The sequence below is a fragment of the Paramormyrops kingsleyae genome, chromosome 25, assembly GCF_048594095.1.
Source record: "Paramormyrops kingsleyae isolate MSU_618 chromosome 25, PKINGS_0.4, whole genome shotgun sequence".
Taxonomy (NCBI): Eukaryota; Metazoa; Chordata; class Actinopteri; order Osteoglossiformes; family Mormyridae; genus Paramormyrops; species Paramormyrops kingsleyae.
The window spans coordinates 1,366,536-1,394,502 of record NC_132821.1 but is presented as its reverse complement, the minus strand read 5'-3'; the positions used below and the strand labels follow the sequence as shown (position 1 = coordinate 1,394,502).

Here is a 27,967-nt window from a genome sequence, read left to right as displayed (position 1 = left end):
TGATGCCTTTTCACATATTTACATGTGACTAAGTTTGGTGTGAAATCTACCCTATTTATGTTGTTTCTACTGCAACTGTACAACAGTTCTCAAAAATGTCTTTCATTAATGGCAATGGTATTGTGTACTTAAAGCACTTGTCTCTGAAACTATTACAGTGTTTCCCAATTGCTAAAACAATATGTCATGAACATTAAGGTAGATGATCATGTGCTTTAATTCAGTCCCAAAAATGACCACACTATTCCCAGATTTAAACACTGTATTTCTGTTGATAGCATCATATCAGATATTGGTTGCACCATTTCAGCAGATTGTGAAACATCTGAGTGAAATATGTGCTTTAAGTGACATAGTGAATGATTTTGAGTTGACTATTTGCTTTTGGGCTGTAAATCTGGGATTTGCACAGGTGAGTGAGATGTTACGATGTTGTGTTTGAATTTTTGAGAATTTGAGGATACCTTCACAGTGTGTTTTAGCAGGCACTTCAGTATCACCTCAGTATTAGAGTCAGCTATGTTGAAGTTAAGCTGGTTCTCATACTGAGGGCCTGATTATCTGTATCAGGTGGGTTAAATTAGGGCTGTACAGTACCTAAGCTCTGCAGGCTGGTAGCTCTCCAGGAGCAGGATTGGGCAGCCCTGCTTTAGAGAATGCAGACCAATTACTGCTGTGCACAATGTGAGAAAAAACCAATATGAATTAGCACCTTGTGTTGGCTTACAAGTTTCTGTATCTGTTAGTTATTTTGTTAGCCTTTGATATATGAATATGTACTTTATTAGTGCTGCAGCTTATCACTATGTTAAAGGACAAATATATTATTAACCCTCTAGCCAGACAATGTGCAACAAGCAGAAGCTGCCAAGGTTTGCTACTGAAAGGGATTGGCTGAGCATTTTCAAAAAACCAAGTACAGATGATCGCGCAATAATTATGTTCGGTTGAGGGACCAAACAGTAAAATAAATGTTGGACAAACTTATCAACTAGGGGCGTGGATTAAGGGCAAAAAAACGATTGTGATTGATTGAAGGAATGATGATGCTTAAGTGACGAGATATTGTTACACGATAAGAAAATGTATAAAAATGAGTGTAAAACAGTATTGGACACACTCCTGCAGGGTGTCCAGCCTTGGCTGTAACCTCACTGTGGCAATAAAGGCTGAATCTGAAGATCTACACAAGCGGCTCCTGACTCTTGATTGGTAGGGGAAAAACCATTTCTCATTTATACTATTAGTGTGTAGTTGGTGATTGTTTGTGAATTCAGTTGATGGTCTGTATTACTGTGTTTTTCTGAATTACTAAAACACTAAACCCCATTCTTGGAACAAAACTGTTAATTTCCAAAACTTATCTATTGAACCCGTCACTCCTTTGATGGAACATTAAACAGTGCTCACCTAGTTAGACATGAATTGCAGATCCAATGTACTCTTTTTGCAAAACTAAACACATTCTCATTTACCAAAACACAGTTTGCGCCGTGGTGAACTTTGATGTGAAATAGAAAACACAGGTCGCAAAAGTTGAGCACACCCAAGACACAGTAGTCATCATTTAAACACGATGAATCAAAACTGTTCCAACACGTTTCTAAACACGAGTAGAAGCAGTGAACTAGAATGAGAGTGCGACTGCCATAGGTGAGTCGAGTTTCGATGTCAAGGTATGGATAGATGTCAGCAGAGGATTTGTCCCCCGTTGTGTAGTAAGGGAGAACATTGCTTGTGATGTGGATGAAGTTGTAATGAACAGAAGGCAACTTGGAGACAGACCCCGGGTTGCCGGAAACCAGTGGTTTATTTATTTAGTTTCTCTATATACCAGCAACAGTTTTGACTGGTAGTGTTTTCAGTTTTTTGCTATAGTGTGTAATGACTGCTCAGTAGTGTTTATGCACTTACTTGATGCGTGATCTGAAAGCAGTGTTTGCTTTTGAGAAAAGATAATTTAGTTTTGAGAAGATAGTTTGATTTTGCAAGGGTTAAATGTTTTGTGAGTGTAGCTTGAATTTTAGGGTTTGTGCTTAGTGTTTTGAGAAAAGGAGAGGAGATGTTAGGAAATGTGCTTTAGCAATTCAGAAAACCTGTAATCCAACATAAATAATTAGTAACAGTAACAGATGCATATCAAGCTATTCTAAAATTACTAAAAGATAAGCATACAGCAACCCCACGATGTTGAAATATTTCCTCATCTAGTATTCCTTCACTATTTTGTGGTTGTCTGCTACTCACTGTGACCATTTGCAAAGACTGAAAGATAGGGATGCTGACCACATTTTTTTCTTCACCTATCTTTTTTTTGTAGCAGTTGTGTAAAATGCAAATTGCTGTCCTCACTTTGATTCTTCCAGTTTTTTACGATTGCTTACACACAAAAATTAAAATTAACACACAGTTAGTGAAACCAGATACAGAAACCAGCATCCACCAGTGCAATACCTCCCACCATACGTTCCCTTCCTGAATCCCATTGAGGAGTTTTTCTCAGCATGGCGGTGGAAGGTTCACCAGCTCTGAACCAGAATTCCGCTCAGAATACCACTCATTCAAGCCATGGAGGAAGCTTGTGACCAAATTGATGTTGAGTCTGTGCAAGGATGGATTCACCATGCAAGAAGATTTCTTGTTTCAGCCAGCAGAGACCATAGCCTGTGATGTAGATGAGGTGGTGTGGTCAGATCCAGCAAGTTGAAGAGATTATGCTTGGGTTTTGTTTTTCTTTTTTTGTCTCCACAATTTTTTTGTTATGTTTACATAGTATGTACATTATGCATGTACAATTATATTTGATTTTTATAGAATATATTCTGTTCTCATTTTCAGTGCAAAGTGCATCTGTTTGGGTGTTTTCACTGATGTCTGATTATAGAGTGAAATAAATATTCATTACTATGCACTATGGCCTTGTGTTTTGTCATCAATATATTAATTCGTGGAGGTCATCAATAGCACCAAATTCCTTGGTGTTCACCTGGTGGAGAACCTCTCCTGTTCTCTCAACACCTGCTCCATAACCAGGAAAGCCCAGCAGAGTCTCTACTTTCTGCAAAAGCTGAGGAAAGCCCAGGAAATTATCAAGGGAAGAAGTGCCTTGAGTGTCTTATCCATCCCTGAATCGCACCCACATCAATTTCATCACATGCCTCTTCCATAGCCTGCACAAGAGGCATGCGCACATAAGGCTGCCGGTCGTATACCTTCCACTGCCATGCCAAAAAGAACTCTTCTATGGGGTTCAGAAATGGTGAAAATGGTGGGAGGTATTGCACGAGAAACAGTGGGTGGTCAGCAAACCAATTTTGGACTAGGGCTGCATGATGGAAGCTCACGTTGTCCCATACTATAACATACCGGGTTCTTGCATGGTCTGCATCATTCATACGCTCTGGTGGAATGAGAATGTTATGGAGTCTGTCCAGAAATGTTAGAATATGGCCTGTGTTGTATGGTCCAAGGTTGGCATGACGGTGGAGGACACCATGCATATTGGAGATGGCAGCGCACATTGTGATGTTCCCACCACGTTGGCCAGGAACATATATAATGGCTCTGTGGCCAGTGACGTTTCTTCCCCTTCTTCTGGTCTTTGCTAGGTTGAAACCAGCCTCATCTATGAAGATGAACTCATGTGGGATTGCATGAGCATCCATTTCCAGTACTCCCTGAAAACAAAGAACAAAAATCAGTCAATATGGTGTTATCCAGTACACTGGGAAACAATGTTGCATGTAATGGGCTGCAGTCAATATTGTACTTACATCCACATATGCTCGTCTGAGCTGTTTGTTTCTTTGAGAGTTTCTCTGAAAAGGCACGTTATACAATTGTTTCAGGCTGATTTGGTTTCGCTTGAGAATGCAAGCCAATGTGGACAGACTGACACGTTGAATGTTGTGGAATATGGTGTTGTCTTGGATGATGTGGCTTTGCTAACACACTAAAATGACATGCATAGCACAATTATTCTATACTGAACTAAAATCTTTAGCCAAATGCTGAGGACAGAATGGATTAGACCAGTCCTACAGTTTTACATTCTGAGCCATTGATACACAGGACTTGTATTATTTGTTGGTGTAATTGATCGTATTATTATTTTTTTTTGGGGGGGAGGGGTAATACAGTAGATATTGCACTGTGTGGACAAAAAAAAATTAAGTCCACTGAATTACACTGTTGCATTTGTGATTCATTTATTTATCAGTACAGTAAAACATGGCTTCTTGGTTTCTATTACAGTAAAACACTCAGTATAGTTTTACTGTAGATTTACTATACTCGACTGTAACAAACTTTCTCCGTCTGCTAGGCATGAAATATTTACATACTGCAAAAAAGAAACGGCAACACCTACATGATTTCTAATGAAATATATTGCAGCATTTCAGAATTGGTTGGTATTACAATTTTTACACATAAAAGTAGTTCTTGTTTATTTTATTTTTACAATGCAACATGACAGTAATTCGTGCCAAACTGGAGGATACAGCCACACTTTATATATGCAATTTGCAATGCTGAAAGTTGTTAGTGTAGGAATTATTAGCTCAGGTAATTTTAATATCTCCACCAATATGTTTGAAATTAATTAAAGTTTAATTAATTATTATTTAATGCTGATTATTAACCAATCGTTATGCCGAATGGTCGGCTCCTCCAAACTCAATTGCAGTATCCCTGTGAGTCTGTTAATGTGAGACTTAAATGGGATTCACTAATTACCAGTATCGCTTAGTAACCTGGGTTAGAAGGCTCGTCCAGCGAGCTGCATCACCAGGTAATGTAAACGATTGGTAGCGAAGCTCCCCTCACGGCTGATGAGAGAGAGTCTTGCGATGTTTCAGGCGAGTTTGAGGTTCAGAGCGTGTAGCAAGATCGTACAGAGGCAGGAACTTAGTGTGAGTACTCAATGACGGAGGAGATGTAGAGACAGAGTTCCGTCTACCTGAGGAGACAGTAATGCTGTGAGATCTCGCGAGAGCTGTGCGTAATCCAACATGGCAGCGTCCTACTAAAAAAAAAACAAAACAAAACTTACTTCGATAGCCAACTTAACCAAGCCAAAATATTAATAATAGTATTTATAGTACTTTATCGGATAAATAAGTTCACTCATTTACATCCTGGACGAAGAAAGCTTGGAAGATTTACAGGATTACGTGGACGAGTGTTACGAACGACTCATCATGAAGAAGAACCAAGCGACTCCGTCCACGAAGAGAACACGCTCGGACTGTACCTCAAACAGCCCCTCAAGTAGCCCTTCATCGCCTGATAAGGAATACGGAGATATCCTAGAGTCCATTAACAACAAACTTTCCAGTTTTGACGCCCGACTGGCACTTGTAGAAATCCTACACAAGGAATTTCAAGCATTACGGGAATCTCTGGAGTACAGTCAACAACAGGTGGAATCGCTAGCATCTGAAAACAAGATTCTCAGAGACTCCGTAACATCCCTCACGGAAGGTATGGCGAAACTCTCCACAGAACATAAGCGCATGAAAGAGTCCCTGCTTGATATTCAAGCAAGAAGTATGCGGGACAATTTAGTGTTCGCCGGAATTCCGGAGCGCGCAGAGGAAGACGCAGAAGCTACCATCAGAAACTTCATGCAACAAGAACTTAAACTTCCTCGGGACACCGTCAACAACATCACGTTTCATCGGGTCCACCGCATAGGAGGGGTGAGGAAAGAAGCTCAGCGTCCAAGACCTATCGTGGCCAAGTTTGAACATTTCAAGCAAAAGGAACTGGTGAAAAGCCGAGGCAGGGAGCTCAGAGGAACGGACTTCAGCGTCAACGACCAATTTCCCAAAGAAATCCTGGATCGTCGCAGAATCCTGTTCCAGCTCAGGAAAAAATTCATTGCGGAGGGAGCCCGAGCTGTCATCGCGGTAGACAGACTGTATGTTAATGGACAACTATTTCGCGACCAGAACACCACTGCTTGGCTCTACTGAAACCACTTCCGACTAAGGTAACACGCATTTAACAAACTGACTTTAAAGTTTGGCAGTTAATACAGGTTTTTAGCGCACGCCGCACACTAGACGGCTTTGTCTAAAGACTATTAAGGCTGGTTCACTTTATATCCCTTACTGTTCCTCAACCCCCTTGTTTAATGTCTCACTACAGTCGCAGTTGTTGTTGTTGTTGTTATTGTTATGGCCATCATTGTCAATTTGGTTGTTATGTTAATTGTTGCATATCGATATTGACGCTCAAAAATGTTTTATCTGGAAGCAGTCTACCAGATACTATACACCCACACCGACACGTAGGTAGTCACACACTCGCATGCATAGATGCCCACTCAAACATACACGCACCCCCTCATCTTAACATCACACATGTATGCATTCATACACTCACATATACACATGCCCACTCAAGCTCAGACAGATCTCCTCACCTTAATAACACACATGTAGGCATTCACACATTGATATTTGCACACACACTAATCCTGACATATTCAGACTCATTCACACAGAGTCTTTCACATACACACACATCCATCCATTTTAACATTAGATTGCACTCAGGGGGTCTAAGTTAGGACAGCATGAATTCACTACGCTTTGTCACTTGGAACGTGCGTGGTATTGGCTCAATTGCTAAGAGACATAAAATCTTAGAATATCTAACAACATTACAGGCAGACATTGTCCTACTGCAGGAAACTCACTTAGCCAAAACAGGACAGTGTACATTAAATTCACCAGAATTTCCACACGTATACTTAGCTAGTTATAATTCAAAACAGAGAGGTGTAGCAATTTTAATCAACAAAAGAATATGTTTCAACTGTAAAGACACTATCGCAGACCCAGAAGGTAGATTCATAATTATTAAAATTTCAGCATATAACAAAGAGATATGTATTGCCAATATATACGGTCCAAATAGTGATGACTCCTCCTTCTTCCACCACCTTTTTGCTGAAATATCATCGCACTCAGACACAGAACTTATACTGGGAGGGGACTTCAACTTAGTACTTAACCCAGAATCTGACAGACGTAGTACAGCAGCTAGTTACCGTACTTGCCAATCATCTGAAACAGTAAAACAATATATGAATGATTTCGGCCTATGCGATGTCTGGCGTACTTTTCACACCACGCTCAGAGAATACACGTTTTTCTCACCAGTCCATCATTCTTACTCCCGGATAGACTTTTTTCTTACGAGCAATACAGTTATGAAAGATATATCTGACACACAAATTCACCCTATAACAATCAGTGACCACGCACCTGTCACTATGACGGTCACTGTAAAAGTTAGTGCACCACCTTTTAAACGGTGGAGACTGAATACATCATTACTAACGGACTCAGAGTTTCTAGAAGTTATTAAAAAAGATTGGACAACATTTATTGAAACAAATGACCTGCCAGGTATCTCTGCGTGCATTCTCTGGGAGACAGCAAAGGCTGTAATACGAGGCAGAATAATTTCATATTCAGTACATAAAAAGAAGAAAGAAAAAGCACTCGAAACTGAACTAGAACAGAAAATTAAAACTTTGGAATCAGCACATGTTGCCTCCCAAGAAAAACAACTTCTCAATGACCTGAGAAAAAATAAAATTAAATTGCAAGAATTAAGAGACAAAAAAACTCAGTTTTACATACAGAGATTACGCTTGGACAATTTTGAACATAGTAATAAATCAAGTAAATTTTTAGCAAACCAACTAAAACAGAATAAGGAGAAGGCAGCAATCTCTTCAGTTACAGACCCCAATGGGAAGGCAACTCATAGCCTAGGAGAGATAAATAGGATATTTAGGGACTTCTATAAAAAATTATACTCACCTGATATTAATCCAACCAATTCTGAAATAGAAGAGTTCTTAAATAACATCGACCTACCAATATTAAATAATGAACAAATAACGGCATTAGAGTTACCTCTCTCAATAGTGGAACTTCATGATGCACTACAATGTATGCCTAACGGGAAAGCCCCAGGTCCAGATGGATTTCCAGCAGAATTCTACAAAACATTTTGGCCTCTGCTAGCACCACTCTTCCATAGAATGGTTATAGAAATTAAAGAAACTGGCAGCATCCCTCCAAATATGAATTGTGCAGACATTAACCTGCTCCTCAAACCTGACAAAGATCCTGCTCTCCCCTCTAGCTACCGACCAATATCACTTATAAATGCGGACCTTAAAATCATCAGCAAGGCACTGGCTAGTAGAATTGAAAAAGTGACACCTTATATAATACATCCAGATCAAACGGGTTTCATTAAAGGCAGACAGTCCACTAACAACATGAGGAGACTAATTGGCGTAATAGACTACTGCAACATTCAAAATAAGGAAGCCATAATCATGTCATTGGACGCAGAAAAGGCTTTTGACAGGGTCAACTGGAAATTTCTAATGGCAACCTTACTAAAATTTGGATTTCGTGAGAACTTCGTAACCTGGATTAAAATTTTATACAGTTCACCTAAAGCCTGTGTAAAAACGAATGATCAAATCTCCCCAAGCTTCACTCTCAGAAGGGGCACTAGGCAAGGTTGTCCACTTTCTCCATCACTATTTTCTATATTTATTGAACCATTGGCAGCAGCAATTCGGAATAATAATAATATCAAAGGTATTCAAACAGCAAGTATAACCCATAAAATTAGTCTTTATGCAGATGATGTATTACTTTTTCTTCAAAATACACAGGGTTCCCTCAGGGAGACGATAAGAATTATAGATAAATTCTCCTCCATATCAGATTACTCTATTAATTGGAACAAGTCGACTACTCTTCCAATATCTTGTGACTTCCAGTCCAATCCAACTATCCCACTTCAATCTGGGAACATTAGATATCTGGGTATTAACATTTCTGCCAAGCTGTCAGATCTGACGCGATTAAATTATAGTCCGCTGCTTAAAAAGATAGAAGATGACCTTGCACGGTGGAACAATCTACCCACATCACTTCTGGGAAGAGTAGCTACAATCAAAAGGATGATCCTACCAAAAATTAACTACATGTTCTCAATGGTTCCGAGTCAACCTCCGCGGACTTGGTTTAAATCATTGGACTCCTTAGTTTCAAAATATCTATGGAAATCCAAACCACCACGAATAAGTTTAAAAACTTTACAGAAATCCAAAAACTGTGGGGGTTTGGAGCTTCCCAATTTCTACAACTACTTTCTTGCCAATAGATTGATATATGTCCTAAAATGGACTACGCAAAATAACTTAGACCTTAACTGGTTGGATATTGAGCAAACTTTCTGTAATGATATTCGAGTCGAGGACCTGCCATTTATCAGTCATATACTTAAACGACATTGCTGTTTTAAGAGCATCAACATCAGCACATCGCTGACAGCCTGGTGGGAATTTCTTAGAATAAACCAAACTTCAGTGGTCCCATGCAAACTGACACCCATCTGGAACAACCCTGACATCCTGTTAAATAAAAAAGTGATAAACTTCCTGGCTTGGCATAATAAAGGAATCAAGCGCCTCGAACATATAATCCAAGACAATTGCATGATATCATTTGACAAAATTACAGAAACTTATAACATTGAGAAAAACAAATACTTAGAATATCTTCAACTTAAATCAATAATACACAATAGATGGTGCCGTAAGCAATTAGATCTGGAGCTTTCACCTAAAATAGCAAACTTCTTAATAACTCCAACTAAAAAACTACTGTCTAGGATTTACGTGCATCTAGCAGAATCTGATACAACTCTCTCACTCCCTACCCACAAATGGGAAAGGGATTTACTTATCAATCAAGACACTAACTTCTGGAGGCAAATTTGCTTGAATACCTTTCGAATGAATCGGAACTCCAACCTGCAGCTTTTACAATACAAAATTTTACACAGAACACACTACACAGGGCAGAGGATGTTCCAGATGGGTATCAGAGATACTGACATATGCCTAACTTGTAAGACGGATGCACCAGATAATTACCTGCATGCTTTCTGGTATTGCACACCGGTCAACGAATTCTGGCAAAGGATTTGTGAAGACTTATCGACACACCTAGGGCATCCCATCCCACCCTCCCCCTCACTCTGCCTGCTTGGGGACCTCACTGACACTAATATGGACATGAATAAATCTTGCATGCTTCTCACAGTACTAACCATTGCTAAGAAAACAATCCTTCTGAACTGGAAGTCAAAAGAGAATTTAAACATAAATCTGTTCAAAAATCTACTCTGGGATCATGTTTCCATGGAGAGGATGTCTGCCTGTAAGAAAAATCAATTGATCGATTTTGAAGACAGTTGGACTCCAATAATGAATTTTTTAACGTAATGTCGTCAGGGGTGGTGGGGCCTTGCCGTCACCGTCCCGGGTTGGGGGCTGGGGGTGGGGGGGCTGGGTTGTTGGGGTCCTCTGGTGTTTCTCTTGGCTGAGGGCGCGTGGTCAGTGTCTCTGGGTGGCCGCTGGCCTGGCCTGGTGGGGGCGGTGCGGGGGGTGGGGGGGTTCTGCCCCCGCGGGGTGGGTGGCGCGCTGGGGGGGGATCGGGGGGTGGGGCCTCTGGGTTCCGCCTGGGCCGCTGCGCTGGGGTGCGTGGGTTTGGGGGCGTGGGCTCTATCTGCTGGGGCCGCTGCTCCGGCTCCCGGGCGGGTGGTCGCCCGCATGCTGGGGGGCCTGGTCTGCCCGGGCCCGTTGCCTGGTGGGGACGGGTCGTTGTCTGCCGTTGGCGATTCCGGCGCGGGGCCCTCGGGCGCTGTGGGGTGGTTTGGGGGGGGCGGTGGGGGGAGCCTCTGCCTCGCCTGGGGGGGGGCCTGGGGTGGCCGGGGGGTGGGGGTCACCCCGCCTGGCTGGTCCGGCTCCCCGTTTGCCGGGGGGGTCTGGGGTTGTCCCGTCCTTGGCCGCTAGCTGGGGTCTCATCGGGCGTGGTGGGGTGGGTCTCTCCCGGTCTGCGCCTGGGGGGGGGGGGGCGTTCCCTGCTGCTGGGCTGCCTGTGCCGCCCCTGAACACCTCGGTTGGCCGTCCCTGCCGGCTGTGCGGGGTCAGGGATGGGGACTAATCGGGGCCAGTCGGGGATCTGGCCCCGGTGCCGGGGGGGGCCCACTCCTGGCACGCCCTTATTGCTCCCCTGGGTCCAACACCACATTTCACACAACACTAGGGCCTTGAGGGGCGGTGGGGAGGTGCGCCGAGACACTGCCCCTCAATTTTTACTTACATGTTAGACACCACATGACACTAGGGCTGAGGAGGTGGGTTGAGGCAGGTGGGGCTCTGCCGTCTGCCAGCGGTGGGGTGCCCATGCCTCAACTGCTCGCCCACTTTTTGCACCTTAGTCATATACGCAGTCCATATTACATTAGGGCCTTGGGGGTGCGGGGAGGGGGATGGGGGACTCTGCCATCTGCCAGTGGTGGGGCCCTCATACCCGAACTGCACCCACTAATTTTAATGCATAGTAGACATAAACACACAACTCTCTCACACATGTACATGCACACTTCACACCAACATGGGTCAGGGAGGGGATGGGGGCTGAGGGGCCCCCCCTAACTCTCTGTCTCTGGCCCTGTGCTGGTGGGGTGGCCCGCCGGGGGGAAGACCCATCATGGGGGGGTTCGGGTGGCCCTGGCGGGTACGGGCGGCCTCCTCTCTTGGGCCGCGGGCCGGGTGGTGCTTGGCTCTGCTGCGCCGTGGTGGGGCCCTGGCGGGCGGTCCGGGGAATCTTGGGACGCTCTGGGCCCTGCTAGGCGGATTGGGGGGTTCGGTCTGGGCTGGGCGGGGTGTCTGCCGCTCCCCGGTCGCCGCGGGTCCGCTCCTGGGTGGGGGGGGGCTCTTTGTATGGGCCCCCCTTGGATCATCCTGCAGTGTTGGGGGGGAGGCGTGCCGGGTCGCTGCGGTGGGCGGCGGCCCGTCCTCCCGGGGGACGGGCTGGGGGGGCTGGGGCTCCCCCGGTGTGTGGGGGGCCGTCCGCCGGGGGGTGGGGGGGGTGGTCCCGGTGGGTGGGGCCCTTCGGCCCTGGACCCGCCTGCCCCGGTGGGGTGGTTGCGGGTGGGGCTGGGGGGCTCGCCGCCCGTCCTCCCTCTGCGGGCCTCCCTGTGCGGGGGTTGGCGCCCCCTTAGTCCCTCGCGGGCTCCCTCTCGGGTTGGGCGGGTGGTTGTCTCTGGGATGCGTGGCTGTGGGCCCTTGTGCCGGGGGGGCAGTAGGGTGGCTTCGGTTGCCTGGTTCTCCTGCCTTCGCCTTGGGCCTGGGGGGGGGGGGGGTGCTGCCGCCTCCCCTGACGGCATTAAATGCCAGCACATCCAATGACAAATCAGGTCACACCTACACTTGCACATGCATACAAGACTGGTTGAGCGATCAATATCATTATTATTATTACTTTTTAGGGTATGTTATAGATTTAGGAATTGAAATATACATATATAACGGTACGATTACGTGTGTGTATGCTACATATATATAATACCGATTTGTATTAATTATTATTAGTATCACTGATGTTGTTATAATTCTTGTTGTTTGATGAGTGTTATGTTTCTTATGGTTGTTTGTATTCTGTATTCCCCTATACTTCATCTTTTTTCCATCCCGCCTACATTATTAGTGTTATTATTTCTGTATACCTTTTTTTTTTTTTTTTTCTTTTCTCTCTCCCCCTCTCCCCATGGTGATTGATGTCTGTTATTGTTACGCTGTTGTTTTTGTACCCCCCCTGTTTTTCTCCTTTTCCACGGTACTGGTGAGTTCGGAGCGGCCACAATCTTTACTCTTGAATGTAATGTAAAATAAAGTTGTCCTCCGAAGAGGGGGGGTGGTGGTGGGCAATAAAAAAAAAAAAAAAAAAAAAAAAAAAAAAAAAAAAAAAAAAATGACGGAGGCTGAAGTTGTGTAAAAGACATGCATTTATTCCTAACTAACACTACAACTAACATAAGACAGACATTACACCTAACACAAACAACAAACACGAAATAATGGAATAAAACAAACGATGTAATTATGAAAATGCAATGACCGAATTTAAATGAGTAACCTTAAATAGGAAATACTGTTCTGCAAAGCAAGCACAGTTTGTGGAAACCCTAAAGTCTTATAGCAGGTTAACAGAACAGCTTAAGTTGTTAGAATGAAAGGAAGTTGGTTTACTTGGTTGAAGAGTGGGGGGGGGGGTCTTGGCAGTTGATGGCAGAGCTGCTGAGCTGATGGCACTCAGGAAGGCGCGGCATTTGGAGCAGTGGAGTGGAGCCCCTTTGGATTCTCTCTCCTGGTGAAGCTTTGTCTTGGGTGCTGTTCTCTGTTCAGCTGGGCCTTCACCGGAGGCCCCTTTGTTCTGAGGTGCTAGATTTTTATGGTCTAAAGTTCATGAATAGGAATGACCAGGAATTCGACTCCTGGCCCAATGGTTGGCCATCCATTTGGCGGGCTTTCGGAAGGGGGTCTGTATCAGTCCTTTTGGGATTTATGACTTGACTGATTCTCCCTTTACTGATGATTTTCATTAAGCTGTTATAACTTTTGATACATCCACTTTTATGGTAATCACTGACCAGATTTGGAACCAGGGGTGATTAACAATCAGTTTGACACCAAACATGCCATACCAGCTTCACAGGTACATACCTCATACCATCTGTATTAATTCATTAAACAATTAATTATTTTATCTATTTTATCAGTATAGGATACAGGTGCTTTGGGTTGCACCTCAACAGATGTTACACTTTGTGCAGCTATTACATAAAATATTCATATTACAAACAGCACATCTTATCCATAGATAGGCGTGGCCGTTAGTTTGTGGTAATATCAATATAACTTGCACATCTGGAAACAACATATTTTGTTTGGTGTGGCTTATGCCAATTCATCTTCTCCAGAATGGATAAGATACACCTTAATTCAGTTCTTTTAACATAGCATGGTAGAAACAAAGAAACTTTTCTCTAAAAGTTAGGACACATTGGTTACACTAATTTTCCAGATTCTTCTGGTATACCATGAGAACATATATACAATGGTAGCTATACCTATCTATTTATTTAAATTTATATGTGTTCAAGTACAAAGGGGTAAAATAGGTGATACTCCGTGAACATGGTTATAAGGGTGGCACCCAAAACACTAAGATTGTCTAAGGACACATACAAACATAACCTATCTGTATATTGAGACTAGTAGTCGTGAGTAAATCAATATACAGGGTATACAAAAGCCAAACTTAAATGAAAGTGTTCGTCTGTTGGGTGAGTGAGATGTAAGGCAGAGTGTATGTGGAGGGGGGTTGTGTGCCAAGTCAAGGGCAATAAAAGTTGGAGTGCTGGGCTCCCTTGTTATCTGTGTGTGTGTTTGTGTGTGTAACCCCCCTTTGGTGCCTCTCGTACCAGGCTCGGCCTTGTCTCAGGCCACCTGGAATTTAGGCCCTGTGATATGTGCATGTGTGATCCTACATTAGTGTTTTTTAGCCCATTGAACATTGAGTGCCACAGCAGTGTTGTTGGGTGACAGCATTTGTCATGGTTATGGCAGCATGAGTCGCTTTTGGGTGAATTGTGAAACGTTTTGGTGGTTGTAGGGCATTTTGCACCAAAGGTTAAGTGATGTGTTCAGGTGTGTATTGGTACAGCCCACTGTGTGAAGTGTTGTGAAAAAGTGGACATGGTATTGAGACAAGTGTGAAAATGATTGGAAAAAACTGTAATACAGAGACAAAAACTTATATGGGAAATTGGTAGTGAAAACAACACTGGAGAGATAGCACCTTATAATAAAAGAGGAGTATAAGAACATGCTAAATCCTGCTGCTTTTAAGCAAAAATAAATGTAGTTATGGTTATCTGTGCTCTTCTTCTGCTAGCTAAAAATTTAACTCCACCCTTTCTCTCTGGCTTGTCAAATTCAGAACTCATTTCACACGTGCTTTAAATATCACGTGGACCACAGAGCAGTAGAACATATACTGCAGAGTTTACAGAGAATTAGATCACAACAGAGTACACAGCAGCGGACTGCAGTGACATGGAGATGGTTACTGCACATAGAAAACACAGTCCAGCACAGAGGGATACTGGTGATCAATACTGGAGGTCAAACATGAAGATGTCTTATGATACCTGCATCAATACAAACGTGGATGACAATATCTATGCTAATAAAATGGATGAGGATATTTATGCCAATGCAGACACCATTAAGGCTAACGAAGCCCCGAAAGGCACCTCCATTCCCATTGAACAGACATTAAGCAGGTCTCAACATTCAGGTATGTACACAGACACAGAGAATCTCTGTACATTACCCTCAGCTGCATTATCAAGGGTAAGCTGGAGGTATACTGAAAGTAATGGGTTTTTTTGTTTTTGCAGGATATTTAAAATATTTTAGAAATTGTTGTGAAATTGCCATTCTTGCTGAATATTACTGAATGCATGCATCCATCCATCTTCCAGGCTGGGTTATGGTACATTATAATAACATACTATTATAATGTTGTGAGTATTATTAACGTATAACGGTAGTATTCAGATCCGATCATTTTAGTTATTTTACAGAAACTGTACCACACTGAATACATTTCTTGACCCCCACTTCCTCATTTATAGTCTATTTTAGAAGCTACCCCGGAACTGGGGGGGGGGGGGGGGTGTGGTGACAAATGACTGTATGCATGATCAGTGAACTATCAAGGCATGTGATCTGGTGCTGGGAACGGTGAAGATACGAGTAGGAGTAACCCTAGTTTTGTTTGTCTGCTTTTGAGTCCACACTGTTCAATACATTTAATTAACAAAGGAGTCTGTGCAGTAAATAACTATGTGTACTGTGTCTGCTGAGCCCCCTATTCTCCCATGATCCCCAGTGATAGAGCTGTTTGTGTCCCACCCAGGATCTGAGCCTGCAGGGACACGATGCTACAGACTGGCCACAGTGTGTCTTGGGATTCTGTGTTTGCTCCTCTTGTTGCTCATCACAGTGCTTTTTGTTTACTGTGAGTATGTTAGTTACACTTTAGTATTCGTATCCACTAGCTGTCTGATTTAAGTGATGTTTAGTGTGTACATCATGGTGCCATGTCTCTGAGATCCTATTATGATCCAGAATTAGTTATACTCTATAATGTGTTACAGGTACATCCTGTGTCCTTGTGTATATGATTGTTTTTTTCTCTTGAAGGAGGCCCTCATAACTCTTTGTGTTTGCTCTGGTTCTGTTGTTTGTAATTTAGGACATATGATCAGTGCATGTTCTCATTTTGCTCTGAATGTATTGTGGAAAAATGCAATTTCGTACTAGGGCTTCACGATATCACATCATAATATAATCATGATACTGTATGTGCACATGCACAATAATCAATAAATTCAGTTGTATCTTTATGTTTATTGAATGTGTCCATATAGTAATGACTGAAATGCCAGCGTCCGGACAAATTTTTACGCTCATAATCTAAAGCTTTGTACACATCGCATTTGTTGGCACTAATTCGTATATCTCTGAAATCTTATGTAAAACTTTATGGAATTTATTATGTAAAAATTTATGGAAAATAAGTATTGAACGCGTCAACATTTTTCTCAGTAAATATATTTGTAAAGGATCTATTGACATGAAATTTACACCAGATGTCGGTAACAACCCAAGTAATCCACACATACAAAGAAATCAAAACAAATAAGTACATAGATTAAGTTATGTGAAATAAATTGAAATGACACAGGGAATAAGTATTGAACACGCTTACTGAAATTTATTTAGTACTTAGTAGAAAGGCCTTTGTTGGTAATGGCAGCTTTAAGACGCCTCCTGTATAGAGAAACTAGTCGCATGCATTGCTCAGGTGTGATTTTGGCCTATTCTTCCACACAAACTGTCTTCAAATCTTGATGTTTATAGGGCCTCTCCTATGAACTCTGATCTTTAGTTCTTTCCATAGATTTTCAACTGGATTCAAGTCTTGTGATTGACTGGGCTGTTCTAGCAGCTTTATTTTCTTTCTCTGAAACCGATTGAGAGCTTCCTTGGCTGTGTGTTTTGGATCATTGCCTTGCTGAAATGTCCACCCTTGTTTCATCTTCGGGACCCTGAATGTCTCGCTACATTTCTCCATTCATCCTTCCTTCAATTATATGAAGTCTACTAGTACCATATGCTGAAAAACAGCCCCACACCATGATGTTCCCACCCCAAAACTTCACTGTTGGGATGTGTTTTTGGGGTGATGTGCAGTGACATTTCTCCTCCAAACATGGTGTGTGCTATAACATACAAAGAGTTTAATTTTGTCTCATCTGACCGGACTATATTCTCCCAGCATTTCATTGGTTCGTCCAGATGTTGTGCGGCAAACTTTAAACAAGCTTCAATATGCTTTTTCTTCAGCAGTGGAGTCTTGCACGGTGAGCGTGCATAGAGATCATGGCGGTTGAGTGCATTACTTATTGTTTTCTTTGAAACAACTGCACCTGCTAATTCCAGGTCTTTCTGAAGCTCTCCGCGAGTGGTCCTTGGCTCTTCTGATTATTCTTTTGACTCCTCTGTCAGAAATCTTGCGAGGAGCACCTGGTCGTGGCCGGTTAATGGTGAATTGATGTTCTTTCCACTTCCGGATTATGGCCCCAACGGTGCTCACTGGAACATTCAGAAGTTTAGAAATACGTCTGTGACCGATGCCATCGGTATGTTTTGCAGCAATCAGGTTGCGAAGATCTTGACTGAGCTCTTTGCTTTTGTGCATCATGAAATGCTTCTTGTGTGACACCTTGGTAATGAGAAACATTTTTATAAGCCATCAATTAGGACTAAACCAGCTGATATTAATTTGCACTGATAGGGGGCAGGATTTCTTTCTAAATACTGACAAATTTCAGCTGGTTTCTTGGCTTTCTGTGCCTTTTTGCACCTCCTGTTATTCATGTGTTCAATACTTATTCCCTGTGTCATTTCACTTTATTTCACATAACTTAATCTATGTACTTATTTGTTTTGATTTCTTTGTATATATGTGTGGATTACTTGGGTTGTTACCGACATCTGGTGTAAATTTCATATCAATAGATCCTTTAGAAATATATTTACTGAGAAAAATGTTGACGCGTTCAATACTTATTTTCCCACTGTATGTAAATATTGATATTGTTGAAAGTATGTCAAACAAATTACAAGTGCAATTATAGTCTGTATAATTTGTTTTAAAACTCCCAAATAAAATAGATAGATAGATAGTGTCTACTGCCAGATAACAACAAATTGTCTTTGGCTGTAGTTTATTTCAGGTCAATTTAATCTTTTTTTGTTTTATAGATAACAGAATATTAAGTGCACATATTTCAGATCATCAATATCATGCAGCCCTATTTCCTATTATGGTCTGTTTTAAATACATATCATAAATGTGAGTCATTTAGTGACTTTTGTTTGGTTATCTGCTTCAGATAAAGGAGCTTTTAATGATTTTGAAGAGACGTTCAGCATGTTAGCAGCAAAGAGAGACCAGCTACAGGGAAATTACAGCTCACTGAAGACGAACTACAATCAGCTACAGACCAATTACAGCATCGTGAAAACAGAGAGAGACCAGCTAGCCAGTGTAGCACAAAGTGAGTAAATTAAAAGTTGATGACCTCAATAACTAATAATAAAAATGTAACCTGAGGTGTAACAAAACATTCAGCAGCCAGCTGTCTCCAGTGCGGCCTCACTTTGGCTGCAGTGTTTACAAGCAGCTGAGACACAAGCATATGAGCCATTTTCATTTATCTCTCCCTGTATCTGGCTCTTCACTCACATGCACTGTTTTTGATCTCATGCTGAAAAGAGGCACTGGGGACAACTGTACCTGCCACCAGTTCTGAATGTGTTGTACAGTATTTGTATTGTAAAATGACACCTTATCCTGGATCACACTATCCTTAAGGTTAATCTGTTTTTCCCTGCAGGACCCAGATGTCCCACTGGCTGGATTAGTTTTAATTTCAAATGTTATTACGTGTCTGATGAACGGAAGACTTGGATTGACAGTCAGGAGGACTGTAGACACAAGGGAGCAGATCTATTGATTATAAACAGCTTAAAGGAAGAGGTCAGAAAGTAAAAACATGTCAGATTATAATATTGCTAGAAGAATTTCATACAGCTTCGCCCGCAATGATTATGAAAGACATGAAAGGACAGAAAGAGAATATGGAAAGTAAAGGGAATTCTTAATGATGATGTTAATCATACACAGACATTCATAATCTTTTTACTACATTTTAGCTGATTTTCAGTAAAGATCAGAGAGCCTGGATCGGTCTGACAGACAAAGAACATGAAGGGACCTGGAAATGGGTGGATGGGACACCACTGACCACAAGGTAAGAGAGAGACTATTACAGAAGGACACCAACTTTTACATGATCTGCACAAAATTTAAAAAAGAAATTTGATTTTATTTGTTTTTGTGTTTGCCTTTACATTAATTGTTAGCCAGGTTGATGTATAATTATGATGCTGTACATTCTATTATGTTTTCCAAATGGCCTCCTCTCGTTTGTAAATTTCTTATGTTCTTATATTCTGGGGCAATCCTTTACGAATGGAACCTAATTTATGATAAATGGGTTTCTCTTCTTAGTAACACTTTACTTAAAGCAGGCATATAAATGCATTAAAAAACCTTCATAATGAATTGTAAACATGGCTATAAATATTTCTAGAAAGGCATAACACATTATAGCCATTTTTATTATGCATTATGAATGCTCTCAACTATAGTGTTGTTACAATACCAAAATCATGACTTTGATATGATACCTGCCTAAAATATTTTGATACTAAAACGATACCACGGCAAAAAATGTAAACATCAGGAAAATTAAGGAATAAAGAGATGACAGAACTTGGAAATTCAAATTAGTTTTTTATTAATTAAATAGGCCTACTATAAAAAAATGTCATGTAAATTTCCAGTAAAATACTGGCAGCAGGGTTGTTAATTTTACAGTTCATTCTACTTTACAGTATGTTACTGTTATAATACCACACTGAAAAAAAACTATAGGATTTACTGAAATTAAGGCAACATTTTTGCACTCACTTATTTTGTGGTATATTTAAACTGATTTTCTTTTTTGAAAAGTATACCCAATTTTAGGAAATGAAATATTTTAAATAAATTAAGCTAAAGTTCACCTACACTGTAAAATCTGTTAGGTTGAGTTTACTCAAAACAGTTGAGGAAATTAGTTGCCTCAAATGATTTAAGTTTAAAAGCTCAGTTTTTCAAGTTGCCTGAATTTGAATGTGCTATTAAACACTCTAAATGATTTAAGCGGATTTAGCTTAAGTTGTAACTATTCAAGTGGAATGAACTACAAAATCTCTGAATTAATTTAAATAAACTTATAATACTGATTAAGTTCAGTTCATTTACATTCCTACATTGAGGAGCCAGTTAATAAATCTAACTAATTTAAAATATTTCTCCTGTTATATGTTTATTTTCAGGCAAAGTATTTCTGGTAAGGCAGTGCTGATAGACATTGATTATGAAGCTTGTTAGACTATGTGGCTGCCCGATCTGCGGTCGCATGCGCACACTGGTGCCCGATCTGCGAACGCATGCGGACACTGGTTTTCCATGTACGTCACTATTTGATCTATATACTGATTACTGACTGCCTGGCCGATAGGCGAGCGCATGCGCAGTGCACTGACGTCCGCAAACGCTGCGTAATGCACCGAATTGTATTTTTACATTACAAAACAACGTTACATATTTCACAGATCATCATACAGTAATTGGTAATCACAGCTTTACTCACAACTAAGACAAGCGCAGACAATAATGCATTTGTAGAAAAATGGAATGCAGTGGAATTTCTTATTCTAAGCGAGTGTATGGTACAATTTCTGCTCAGAAAATGTTCAAATGGCCACATACATATTGAATATCACTAATAACAGTTAGTTGTTGGAATATACATAAGTAAATGAATCAGATAAATATTCACCTAAACTAAGTTCAACTGCAATATTCCCAATAAACATATTGCAGTTAACCATAATTAATTAATTAACATGCACCTGTGGAATGGTCGTTAAGACCTTAACAGCTTACAGAAAGTAGGCATTTAAGGTCACAGTTCTAAAAACGCAGGACACTAAAGAGACTTGTCTACCGACTGTGAAAAACAACCAAAGAAAGATGCCCAATAGGCTGAGAGAGGCTGGACTGAGGGCTTGTGTGCCTACTTTCTGTAAGATTCGGACGTTTCTTTTTTTGCTGAGTCTCTGAGTTTTGTCTTACACCAAGTGTCCATGCTAAAAAGGACTGCTTCTTAGAATCTTGGTTCCTCTCACATTTTCTTTGCTGTATTTAAGCTGCGGGGAACTGTGGCCCTCCCTAAATGTGCTTATTATGTTTTGAGAAGTTATGAAGATCTTCATAGTGTAAGCAAAACAAAATGATTAGAGTGTCAACCTGAAATGGTGCGTTATATATAGCTCAGATATACACTCACCTAAAGGATTATTAGGAACACCATACTAATACGGTGTTTGACCCCCTTTCACCTTCAGAACTGCCTTAATTCTACGTGGCATTGATTCAACAAGGTGCTGAATCAGTATTCTTTAGAAATGTTGGCCCATATTGATAGGATAGCATCTTGCAGTTGATGTAGATTTATGGGATGCACATCCAGGGCACGAAGCTCCCGTTCCACCACATCCCAAAGATGCTCTATTGGGTTGAGATCTGGTGACTGTGGGGGCCATTGTAGTACAGTGAACTCATTGTCATGTTCAAGAAACCAATTTGAAATGATTCGAGCTTTGTGACATGGTGCATTATCCTGCTGGAAGTATCCATCAGAGGATGGGTACATGGTGGTCATAAAGGGATGGACATGGTCAGAAACAATGCTCAGGTAGGCCGTGGCATTTAAACGATGCCCAATTGGCACTAAGGGGCCTAAAGTGTGCCAAGAAAACATCCCCCACACCATTACACCACCACCACCAGCCTGCACAGTGGTAACAAGGCATGATGTTTTTTCTGTTTACGCCAAATTCTGACTCTACCATTTGAATGTCTCAAAAGAAATCGAGACTCATCAGACCAGGCAACATTTTTCCAGTCTTCAACTGTCCAATTTTGGTGAGCTCGTACAAATTGTAGCCTCTTTTTCCTATTTGTAGTGGAGATGAGTGGTACCCGGTGGGGTCTTCTGCTGTTGTAGCCCATCCGCCTCAAGGTTGTGCGTGTTGTGGCTTCACAAATGCTTTGCTGCATACCTTGGTTGTAACGAGTGGTTATTTCAGTCAAAGTTGCTCTTCTATCAGCTTGAATCAGTCAGCCCATTCTCCTCTGACCTCTAGCATCAACAAGGCATTTTCGCCCACAGGACTGCCGCATACTGGATGTTTTTCCCTTTGCACACCATTCTTTGTAAAACCTAGAAGTGGTTGTGCGTGAAAATCCCAGTAAAATCCCAGTCTTCAATCTCACTAGAACAGACAAAAAAAGTACACAGTTAACAATGTTACATGCACCATTCAACCTTGCAGGTCTTTTCCTGCAACTCTTAGCTTCTGCTGTGCTGAAGACCAGCAAGGAACAAGTTCTCTGCTTTCTGTGTGGACACACCTGTCAGCTGAGCTAGAGCACAGATGATAGACTAAACAAAACAAAGAAAAATACATTATGAAATACTGTTGTACTAAAATCATGTAAGGTTGTCATTGTATTTCAATAAAAGAACTAATAGGCCATTAAAAACAAAAATAGTACAAGATACATTTATATGGGAACCTTTCGGATATATAGGGCAAATCATGAATGAGAAAGACATGAGACAATATATTACTCGTCAAAATAAGAGTTATGCGTGTCGGTGTTTCCACTGGAGTTGTTTCTGCCTATAGCTATCATCTGTCATAAATATCATCATTGACATAAAAAAGAATTTTGGTGAAACTGCATTAAATTAATTTTACAACATCTGTCGATTTAGAAGCTTTAAATGAACTTTTTTAACGTTTTTAGTTATGTTAACTTTGTATTTCTTGTTATGTTAACTTCGATACAGCAATGTAGTTTAGACAACATAAAATATTTCATTTTGGCACGTGAACTAATTTGATTAATTTGGTAAGTCGATATAACACAGCACTTCGTGTTATGCCTACGACTGTAATTAGTTAGATGGATGAACATGTCAAGACATGCGCATATCTCTAAAGTACAACGTCACATTTTTCTTTCTGTACTCACAAGAGCGGGAATTTCATTCAAACTGCTTCAGCAACGGAAGAAATTTATCTTAAAATAATGTGGGTACAAATTCTTTCTTGTCGACCTCTGTTTTAATGTGTCAGACAGACAATGAAAATTTATTAGTGGAGAGACCATAAATTTGGAATTTTCTCTAGGTGATGTTACGTGTAACCATTTTTTCTCCTGTTAAAATATGTTATCATTGTTTAAGAATAATGAGTTTGCATTTTACAAGATTGTTGGAATGATGGCATCTATACCCAGCAAACATTTGGACGTTTAATGACCGTTGAAATGACGTCCCTCCGACACGTCCCGTCATGGTTGAAAAATAGTTCCGAAATGAAAGTTGAACGGACGTCTTTGACGTCAACTTGCCGTGTATTCGACGTCTTTTCGGCGTCTTTTCTGGACGTCTAATGTGTCGTCGTCTGGATGTTTTTTAAGATGTCTTTCTGCGTTATGTCAGTGTACTTATTAGCCTGAATATAAACGTCCTTATTGTGAAATGCACATCAGAATATAAATGGTTCAAAAAACGTCCAAAATCAGTCCAGTCAGACCTCAACGTCTATACAACGTTTAATCGACGTTTACATTACAAAACATTTCTTATTTGTATTAAATAAGTAAAAAACATATATTTATATAACATATACATACATATAAATATACAAATAAATATATATAATATATTTAAATATTTGTGTGCATTATATATAAACACATACATACATACACACATACAAATATAAAAGTATACAACATTTTTAAACAAAGGCTAAATATATAGTAGAACTGTAAATAGTAACAATTAAACATTATTTAAACAAGAATGAAAAGAACAAGAACATGAACACACACATGAATTATTTCTGTCAACGGGCTCATTTCCTATATCCCCCACCCCCAGCTCTTCCTGGAGCATGTTTTAGGTGTTCAGCCATTGCTGCCTCAATCTCGGAGTCTGTTGCATTTGCGCTCCATCTTTTTACTGCATCTGAGGGAATTGAATATAAAAAAAAATAAAAAAATTACAAAAGGGCAAAATTGTCTTTATGATCCTACAACGACATTAAAAATACATCTTGGAACAACATTATCAGTTTCATTAACGAAACATTAGAAAAAAGTAATCAACATGCATTACACGACATTTTTCTGTTGAATAATCTTTGGTTAATAAAAGATGTTCTGCATTAAATGTGTGCTAGGTGAATGAAAAAATAGCATGTCCCCTTCCCCTTCAAAACCACTGTGGTTGAGCAAGTTCCATAAGTAGGTGTGTAACTGTGTGAAAGTAAACAGGACATTTCTGTGGTCTTTAAGACAATATTCCTTCAATAGATAAAAGGTACCAATAAAAAAAAAATAAATAAGAAAAAGTACAAAATTTCACGTCATAAGGCCAAAATTACCTTGAATTATATTGAATATGATTGTATCTCTAAACGGCTTCTTTTGCAGTTGGCCACCACCCCTCATGTTGAATTTTGCCATTAAGGCATTCGACATGATTCTGTGAAAGAAATTACTCAGGATTACTTCACCATCAGGAAAATGTACATGTAAGGTCAATATTACAATTATTGTAGTTGTAATATTATCAGCATGTTACTAGCATGCAATGTTAAATCATACATTTTAACAACCACTCATCTGTCAGGTAACAAGTTCCCTGAACTATGTTCTTATCCATATCCACATTTTTTGAGACAACTAATTAGTCATTAATGGCTTACATTGAAATTATGTTTTGATTTTTTGGTTTTCAGTCTGGCAGACTAAGTCAGTAGACATCTAAAACCTTCTGAACTAGAAAATAGGCATGTATGTGAGGAGATATAATGTGTGAAAGATTAAATCTGTAATAAAAAAAAATAATACCCAAAGCTGGGTTTCTTATTTTGGCCAGAATATACATTTACATATACATTTTATTTCTGAATTATGCAGCAATACAAACAATGCAAGGTAAAATACATACCTGTTCATGACTTTATTGACACAGTCCCTGAGAGAAGATCCCCCAACTCTGGACAGTTGCTGAACCTAAATGTGACATCACAATCTGTAATACGATATTAAAGCACAGTTCAACTTTCCCTGGCAGTGTCTCTTTTGAAAAGTGTTCAAGAACATAACGCTCAATACCATAATAAATATACTGTCCACTGCATTTATTTTGAACTGGCACTCCTTGTGGAGTTTCAAGAAGAGTTCTAGCGTCTTTGGGAAGTCTATGGCCATGACGTCTGAGCACATCCAGAAGCTCATTTAATGCCTTGTGGGTCTGGTTTGTAGCAGTAGCCCAACTAGCCAAGTCCTTGTGAATAGATGGTGTTTCAACAATTGAACGTGAAGCCTCATCCAACTGCTCAGACTCAGTTTCAGTAGAATCAGTATCATAATTGTATTCTTCTTCATGTCTAATTGACACCACTGCTGCGCTAACAGAAGAACTACAGGCCACCATAAGATGTAATTCGTCGTGTGTTGATCCCTCCGTGAGGGGACTGCCCTCTCCCGCCAAGGCTGGCTCCACTGACCCCTCAGAATCAGAGCTGCTATCATATTCTACTAAGGAATCAACCTTTGCCCTTCGTCGTCTCCACTTCCTCTGGTACTCAGAGGACATGTTTAGCAAATCTAAAATTACGAAATTATTTTAAAGTAGTTACTGAAAACATCCATGTTAAAATTCATTTACAGACGCCAGCCCATGTTATTCTTGAGCGCTTCCTACATTTTGCTCAACATTTCACAGTCTCTTTCAGGTAATTTACTTTTTGAAAAATCTCAAAAGGCTACATTGAACAGTAAAACTTACTGGATCATTAAAACATACTGGTATGCTATTATTGACTGAATTTCATAGCTACTACAATATTTACCATTTGCTTGGGTTTTAACAAATTATTATTTTTTTTACTTTATTTAAAAGATCTTTCACTAAACATCTCGCTTTAAAGTCAATTTAAGCAGTTACAACAGCACTTCTTGCCCTACCAAACGCACTACTGATTTGCCCTCCCCCACTCCAATCTTATCTGAAATGATATCTTCCAGCTTCTGATTGACTGAACACACCTGATCCAGGTAACCAGCAGTGGGTAGGGCAGGGATAATTAGAAAACAATTAGGCCAGGTGTCCTTGAGGACCAGGGTTGGGAACCCCATATCTATTACACCATGTTCCTGCAGTAGCATGAAACTGCTCTGCTCATTTGTAATTATTTTTTAAGGCAGTGAAGCAAAATCCAGCAAACTTAACATTTTGGGGACTTGGTCATTTTGCTATCAGTTTTCCACCAAGAAGTTTGCTCAACTGCATAAAATAGCTCAACTTAAGTGTAGAGACCGCATGGGGCTTTATACCTGCGAACTCATGCTAACAGAGTTTGTTTTTAGGAGCAGCCTAACGTTAACACTACTAACTTTTAGCCTGCTAGTTAATTTTAGCCAAACTCAAACTACATTTTAGTTCCTTCGTGTCAAACGTAAAATTTATAAAACAATACAAAATGGACTTACCCAACAGTAGTTTTTTTATATAGATATATTAACTTTCACCCTCCTCTCTTCTTGAAAGTAAATAAGACTCGTGAAAATGCGTTAACTTTTCCTCTCCCTCTCTCAAGATAATCTGGAATATCGCGGTATATCGCGAGACTGCCAACTGTTTCCAAATTCAAATTAAAAAACTTTATGTATCCACATGGGGAAATAAAACGCACGCAGAGTAAAGCGAGTAAACTTTTTTTTTATTTGACAATCCACAACCAATTCGGACTTTAAATGGTAACCAGGTATGTACCTGTTCATATGTAAATGCATAAAAATAATAAAATAATTTTTTAATATTCGAAAACACGGGGCGCATAATGCCAAATGCAGTGGCTTCACAATCACAGAGTACTTTGTGAATAATTTGTCATAAAACAATATGTAAATAAACATTATTGTGCATTTCATTTAAAAAATATATCCTTTTCCCCCCACAATGAGTCTTGCTTGAATAGACGTGTAAAGGACGTCAGTGGCCGTCTTTTCACAACCTCTTAAAAACTACTCGGGGCACTTACTTTTTATTGCAGTATTAACCAAGGTGTAAGCACAGTCGCATTTGCATGTTTCGTGCTCAATTTCACAGTGGATTTAATAAAGGATCATGATGGACTGTAAATGCACGTGTAAAGGACGTCACATAGTGGACCTTCGCTCACACATGCACTCACTATTAAAATGCACTTAGCTAAAACTCAAAGTGACAGCTATACATGCAACTCCAGACAACTGTAGACATGTACAAATGTATCTGAATGCATTTTTAGGCAATGTTCTGTGTCACATATTTTTACCGATTTATGCCGTCCTACCCCGACCATTTTTGGCCAGGGACACGACGTTGCCGTCGGACCAATGTTAGCTGGGCAATTTCACAGTGGATTTAATAAAGGATCATGATGGACTGTAGATGCACGTGTAAAGGACGTCACATAGTGGACCTTCGCTCACACATGCACTCACTATTAAAATGCACTTAGCTAAAACTCAAAGTGACAGCTATACATGCAACCCCAGACAACTGTATACATGTACAAATGTATCTGAATGCATTTTTAGGCAATGTTCTGTGTCACATATTTTTACCAATTTATGCCGTCTTACCTCGACTGTTTTTGGCCGGGGACACAACGTCGCAGTCGGAC

General features: G+C 40.5%; 1 protein-coding gene and 1 long non-coding RNA gene across 5 annotated transcripts in view; one reads left to right on the top strand and one right to left on the bottom strand.

Annotated features, from left to right (window-relative positions):
- Positions 1-1,127: 1,127 nt before the first annotated feature.
- The window catches only part of LOC140582909 (uncharacterized), a 42,513-nt gene continuing 15,673 nt past the window's right edge, over positions 1,128-27,967 (top strand). Inside the window, exons 1-5 of one of the 3 annotated variants that reach the window (XR_011985714.1) lie at positions 1,128-1,212; positions 15,885-15,986; positions 18,430-18,594; positions 18,934-19,076; positions 19,253-19,350. Coding sequence is in view for 2 of the 3 variants with exons in the window: in XM_072707390.1 (XP_072563491.1) it covers positions 15,017-15,260; positions 15,885-15,986; positions 18,430-18,594; positions 18,934-19,076; positions 19,253-19,350 (752 nt within the window). In the remaining variant the exon portion in view is untranslated. Of the gene's footprint in view, positions 1,213-13,991; positions 15,261-15,884; positions 15,987-18,429; positions 18,595-18,933; positions 19,077-19,252; positions 19,351-27,967 lie in introns of those variants that run through there. The other 2 variants (XM_072707390.1, XM_072707389.1) reach the window with 2 other exon arrangements.
- On the bottom strand, positions 24,042-27,847 carry LOC140582910 (uncharacterized). 2 transcript variants are annotated; one of them, XR_011985715.1, is made up of 4 exons: positions 26,790-27,847; positions 25,243-25,326; positions 24,674-24,774; positions 24,042-24,255 (listed from the first exon to the last, which is right to left on the bottom strand). It is a non-coding gene; the product is annotated as an uncharacterized lncRNA (long non-coding RNA). The 2 variants fall into 2 exon arrangements; XR_011985716.1 differs by having other exon boundaries at positions 25,243-25,307; positions 26,790-27,845.